This window comes from Leptonychotes weddellii, chromosome 2 (genome assembly GCF_054177405.1).
Source record: "Leptonychotes weddellii isolate Sample4059 chromosome 2, ASM5417740v2, whole genome shotgun sequence".
In the NCBI taxonomy this organism is placed as follows: Eukaryota; Metazoa; Chordata; class Mammalia; order Carnivora; family Phocidae; genus Leptonychotes; species Leptonychotes weddellii.
The window spans coordinates 89371377-89377691 of NC_138370.1; the positions used below are offsets into that span (position 1 = coordinate 89371377).

The following is a 6315-nucleotide window of genomic DNA, read 5'->3' on the forward strand; positions in this document are numbered from 1 at the left end:
ATGTATGGTAATTAACATAACATAATAAAGTAAAATTAAAAAAACTATAATGAGATATCACCTCATACCTGTCAGAATGGCTAAAATTAACAACACAAGAAACAACAGGGGTTGGTGAGGATGCGGAGAAAGGGGAACCCTATTGCACTGTTGGTGGGAGTGCAAACAGCCACTCTGGGAAACAGTCTGGAGGTTCCTCAAAAAGTTAAAAATAGAACTATCCTACGATCCAGCAACTGCACTACCAGGTATTTACCCAAAGGACACAAAAAAACGGATTCGAAGGGGCACATGCACCCCGATGTTTATAGCAGCATTGTCAGCAATAGCCAAACTATGGAAAGAGCCCGGATGTCCATCAACTGATGAATAAAGAAGATGTGATATGTATTTACAATGGAATATTACACAGCCATAAAAAAAGAATGAAATCTTGCATTTGCAATGACATGGATGGACCTACAGAGTATTATGCTAAGCAAAATAAGTCAGTCCGAGAAAGACAAATACGATTTTACTCATATGTGGAAGTTAGAAAACAAAACAAATGAACATGGGGGGAAAAAAAGAGAGAGGCAAACCATACAATAGACTTTTAACTATAGAGAACTGAGAGTTGATGAACGAGGTGGGTGGGGGATGAACTAAATGGGTGATGGGCATTAAGGAGGGCACTGGTTGTGATGAGCACTGGGTGTTGTATTAAGTGATGAATCACTAAATTCTACACCTGAAACTAATACATTTTATGTTCACTAACTGGAATTTCAATAAAAACTTGAAACAAACAAAAAATTAATCTATAATTTTGTTTCCCTTGTATGTGTTGTTCCTTTATATGTGTTCCCTTGTATGTGTATGTTTCCCTTGTGTGTCACATTGAAAAAAAAAACTTGTTCAATAATTAAATCTGTAAATTTCCACACAGTCACATAAAAAACTGTAAAACTAACCATTTTATATATTCTTTTTCTTCTAGTTTTCTGCCACAGTTAAGTTTCAGAGACCATGGTTTAAGCAAATATTTGTGTTTCATTTATTTAAAAAATCTTTAGTAACAGATCCATTTAAGTTATAACCATATCATCTCTAACTTAATCTAAACAGAAAAACATTATTTGACAGTAATAATGGAAATAAGTTACAATATGTATAAGCCTAGTGAGTTTTATATTCTGACTTTTCTAAATCTTGAAATCTCATCTAATATTCTCATAGGAATATAAATAAGTAAATATGTAACACACACACATACTCCTACATGTTTATACGTGAAACAGATAAAAATAAGTGATGACACACATTAGTGAAAACATTAAGCAAATTATTCTCTTGACATTGCAGCTCTAAATGCTAAGTGTTGGTATTTTAAATAAGTGCTTATGTCCTTTACCAAAATGTGTTGACCACTACTGACTCTCTAATGTGAAAGAGAATACTTGTGAAATCCACTTTTCTTATTTACATTTTATATATAAGTTTAACTACTGGCACTTTCTTTAGGATATTATCACATAAAGGTTAAGAACTTAGGGCTCTAGGGCCAGACAAAACATTTCAATATGCCAGCCAGAGTTCAGTGAAATTCAAGTGACATCAAGAATATGCATATAAAATAGAGTTCCTTTATTTCAAAAACTCTATTAGTCTGTCACCTATAGTTGAAGCTCTTGTGTCTTCACTGACCAAACCTTAGAAACTGGCCAGAGAAAATAAAGTTCAGCCTAGTTACAGCTGACCCATGAACAATGCAGGGGTTAATGGCACCAACCCATATCCCTCAAAGAAAATGCGAGTATAACTTCTGACTCCCCAAAACTTAACTACTTATAACCTACTATTGACTGGAAGCCCTACTGATAGCATAAACAGTCAATTAACACATATTTTATATGTTATATGTATTTTATAGTCTATGCTTAAAGTAAGCTAGAGAAAAGAAAATGTTACTGAGAAAATCATAAAGAGAAAATACATTTAAGCTACTGTTCTGTAAAAAATCCATGTAGAAGTGAAATCGTGCAGTTCAAATCCACATTGTTCAAGGATCAACTATACTAATCAAAGACATAATGAGATTTTTTTCAGTTTTCTTTTTTTTTTTACTAAAGTCACAAAGACTGTTTTTATAATATTAATCAATTTTGATGAAGATATGGCTAAATAGATATTTCTCAAACACTACTGGAAGGAACATAAATTTGTGCAACCTCTCTGGAAAATTTCCCAGCAATAAATATCAAGAGTATTAAGTCTTTTATGTCTTTCGAATACTATATACTGTTACCTTTCTGAATTTCAATAAGCACAAATTACATTTATCATCAGCGGATGGGAAAAACTTTTTCAAAGTGATAAGATCCATAAAAATGTAAATAAAAAATGTCAGAGGGATTGAAGATGAAAGGAAAAGCTTCAAGGAGGAAAAACTAAAAAGAAGATTAAATAATATTAATAAGAGTAACTATCATTAACACAGAAGAGGACATGCAAGAATTCAGCACCATTTCCTATGAAACACCCGTCTTACAATGTCAGTCCTTTCCTTTCCCAACCTCCCTTCTGTGCTCAACACTCCTGGCCTACTCTCTCCTTGAAATTCCCTATTCCCTTGGCCCCTATGATGTTCATACTCTTGGTTTTCCTTACTCATCTTTGACCCATTCTTTTGACCTCTCTTTTATATGTGCCTCTTAAATATAAAAGTTTCCTGAGGCTTTACTGTCAATTCACATGTTATCTTAAGACACTATCTCAGGACAAATTCATCTATTCTCATAGGTTTGATGTGCTAATCTTCTGAACCTCTATTTTGAGACACAGATCTGTCTGTCCTTTGAATGACATATTCCTATTACAACCTCCACACAGTGGTCTTACATACACCTCAAAATCAACATGTTCATATGATCTAATCCCTCCAATCCAGCTCTTCTTAAATTCACTCTTTCTCAACTGGTGAAAACTCAACCCACTTATCCCAAGACTAAATCTGAGTCATCCTTAACTCTCCCCCCTCATTCCAATAACTATAGCTCACCACAGTATCTACTACACATTACTGAATTTATCACCTTTCTATTCTTACTACCATCACCCTATTCAAGGTCCCTTTATCTCATAACTAGGCTACTGCAACAGTCTTCTAACTGCTCTCCCCTTTCCAGACTTTTCCTCTAGTTCATACTATACACACTAATCTGACCATTTAACTAAACTGGTTAAAGCCCTTCAAAGACTCCTTAATGTCTTCAGGATGAGAGTTTAAGCTTCTAAGAAGACATCATCTCAAGAAAGGCCCAATCTGTGTTCTACCATCAACCTACAAACCAGATATTCTTTGCTTCCATCCCTTCTGCTCTTACTGTTCTTTCCATTTGGAATCACCATCCCATCCTTTTCTTTATTTGGCCAATTCCAACTAGTCTATTTATCCTGTTAAAATGTCACCTCCTCTTTGTTCATGTACCCCTTCCTCCAAGGCTTGGTCAGTTTTTCTTAGATCATCTTACGCAGTCCTCTATCATGGAACTAACAAAATAATAATGCAATTATCTGTTTAGGTCAATATTTATCCCATTAAACTAGGTGCTCCTTAAGTCCAAGTACCAGGTCTTATTCATCTGTGAATCTCCAGTATCTACCACATTTTTCTTTTTTTTAATTTTTAATTTTTTTTTTTTAAAGATTTATGTATTTGACAGAGAGATAGAGAGACAGCACAAGTAGGCAGAGTGGCAGGCAGAGGGAGAGGGAGAAGCAGGCTTCCCGCTGAGCAGGGAGCCCGATGCGGGGCTCGATCCCAGAATCCTGGGATCATGACCTGAGCTGAAGGCAGCCGCTTAGCCGACTGAGCCACCCAGGCGCCCCTCCAGTATCTACCACATTGCCTAGCACAGAGTGGTACTCAATAAGTATTTGTTATTTTTGTTATTGATTGGTAAAAACAGGTAACTTTATATAACTGACTGAAATTATCAGCTTGCCTAATTTTATTTAGGAAAATGTAATTTTATCACAATTATACTGAAATTATGTATCTTTTTTATCCATTATACAGTAAGTTCCTTGAAAAGAAATCACGTTTTTTAATATATATACCTATTATACTCTACTGTTTACTAAAACTAAGCAAATGCAGAAAGAGTTATCAATCATTCTGGCTTTAGACTTTTCTAGCTATACATCCAAGGACTCTAAAACTGGAACCGTGAGTCTTCTATAGAGTACTCACTACCTGCTCAACTTCCGCCCCAAAAAGAAGAATCAGACCAAAGATAGTGTAATATTTGTCAGTGTACCCTGGATCTTCTGTCACATTATATACTATATATTTACGATTCCTAAAAAGGTAGGAATATTTATAATCTTCTCATCAAATAAATATTCATTTGAAAAATAAATAATTACAATGTAGAAAATTTCATCATACATCATCCCAAGTCCAGCATTTTTCATTAGCAGTGATGCCAGTTTCTCTGTAATATTCTTCTAAAGGGGGTTCCAGAAGAATCACATCAAATTTAGGTGTCAGTTCTCTGATGTCAAAGGCTTCTATATCTGCTTGTAAGTACCTATTTGATTAAGGCATAAAAAGTGACTAAGAGATTTTCAAATACCTTACAGATGATAATGAAAGGAATTTCTTAAATATTACTAAACACTATTTACAAAGTAATCATAAACTAATTAGTGATACTTTTTTATGCAGGAGTATCTTTCTTCAATATAGACAGTAAACCATCTACCAACACTCTTCTCTAGAAGATTGATATAATCACACTACAAACTAAAATCATATTCCCCTATGAACATCGAGAATGTACTTCTCTCATTTTTACATTGAAAATCCATACTATTATGTAAGTCTCTGAGGCCCATTTCATCATAATCTGAACATTATTTTTTTCTTAATTGTTAAGTTAGAAGAACTATTTGTTAGCTTTAAAATCCTCCCTCTAAAAAATTGTTTCTAAAGATGGGTGTAATTTTCTTTTATCAATTTGTTTTTTAGTAAAATTGTTTATATTAATAGCCTTTTCTGGCTACTTAGTATAAATTACAACTAGCCTTTATTGAAAGGTTTTTTACAACATAGTATGAAAGTAATTTAAATATAAAATACTTTAACAGTTTTTTAAATTGGATGAATATTAGAATCTGCTAATATTTTTCTCCATACATTTGGACTTCTTTGTGATTCTTCTAATCACTAAGAGTATACATTTTAGCAAATTGTTAAGTGTATAAAATGTTCAAAGTAAGCTAATGTGAATTAAGTAGATTCTCTAGTTTCAAAGACTTTTTACACATTTTTGAAGAAAACATTATTCTGTTTAGCAAAGGTTAAAATGAATTTTCATAATCCAGTATGTTAAGAATAGTATCCCTGAATGCTGAGTTATAATTAATTTTTATTTTCTTATTTTCCTTCACCTAAGTTTTCTAAACTTCCTTCAATAAATAAACTGCTTTTTGAGAGGAAAAGTCATTTAAAAACATTTTAAGAAGCTCAAGAATACAACAAACATGAACAATTTTCTAAGAAAAAAAATTAAAGACACTTTAAGGAAATTGTCTAGAAAACTGAAAAATAAAATTAGAGCCTACTAGTGTACTCAGCACTGGAATGTCAAACGAATCTATTTTACCATACAGAAGAAAACAGTCTGTTAACATTAAATAGGTGCTGAATTTTTTTTCAAACAGAAAGACTACAGGATAAAAAGACTGCTATTTTAAGCTTGAGTTGGCAATAAAAAGTAACTGAAAAAACACACTTACATAGGAGGAGTGTTAGATTTAGCTATTAACTCATCTTTCAGCCTGATGAGCTCCCTCAGTTTAGGGTATTCTTCAAATCTGTCAGCCAAACCTGAGGACAAAAAATAGTAAATAATAAATTTCAAAAGAAGTTAATATCAGTGAATTCAAAGGTTATGAGCCCCCTCAGGAAAACAAAACAATACACAATTACCACTTTATTCTCGTGTCCTTTTAAAAAGTTAATTTTGAATATTTTTAAATATTTTATATATACATTTCATATCTAATGACCCTAATCCCACATGCAGGCAAAAACCCAGATGTTCCAGTCCAAATCAATAAACCATTTAATCTCTCATATTTAAGTTAAATTTGCTCACAGCATTAAGTTAAGCCATTCTGTTCTGAGGGAAAGAAAAGAACAACTGCCTTCTTCTACCATGTTTTCCCCCCTTTCTATTAGCTAAAAGAATTCTTTCTCCTTAAGAAGTTGAATCTCAGATCTGTACCTCTGAGACAAATAATGCAAGATATGTTAAGAAAAAAAAA

The 6315-nt window shown here is 33.0% G+C and overlaps 1 protein-coding gene and 1 long non-coding RNA gene across 2 annotated transcripts in view; one reads left to right on the forward strand and one right to left on the reverse strand.

Annotated features, from left to right (window-relative positions):
- The window catches only part of LOC115943400 (uncharacterized), a 438133-nt gene that overhangs the window by 383493 nt on the left and 48325 nt on the right, over window positions 1–6315 (forward strand). The window lies entirely within an intron of this gene.
- The window catches only part of METTL14 (methyltransferase 14, N6-adenosine-methyltransferase non-catalytic subunit), a 30486-nt gene that overhangs the window by 11754 nt on the left and 12417 nt on the right, over window positions 1–6315 (reverse strand). Inside the window, exons 6-7 of the mRNA XM_006743945.3 lie at window positions 5785–5875; window positions 4433–4574 (exon numbers count right to left, since the gene is read on the reverse strand). Coding sequence (XP_006744008.1) covers window positions 4433–4574; window positions 5785–5875 — 233 coding nt within the window. The remainder of the gene's footprint in view (window positions 1–4432; window positions 4575–5784; window positions 5876–6315) is intronic.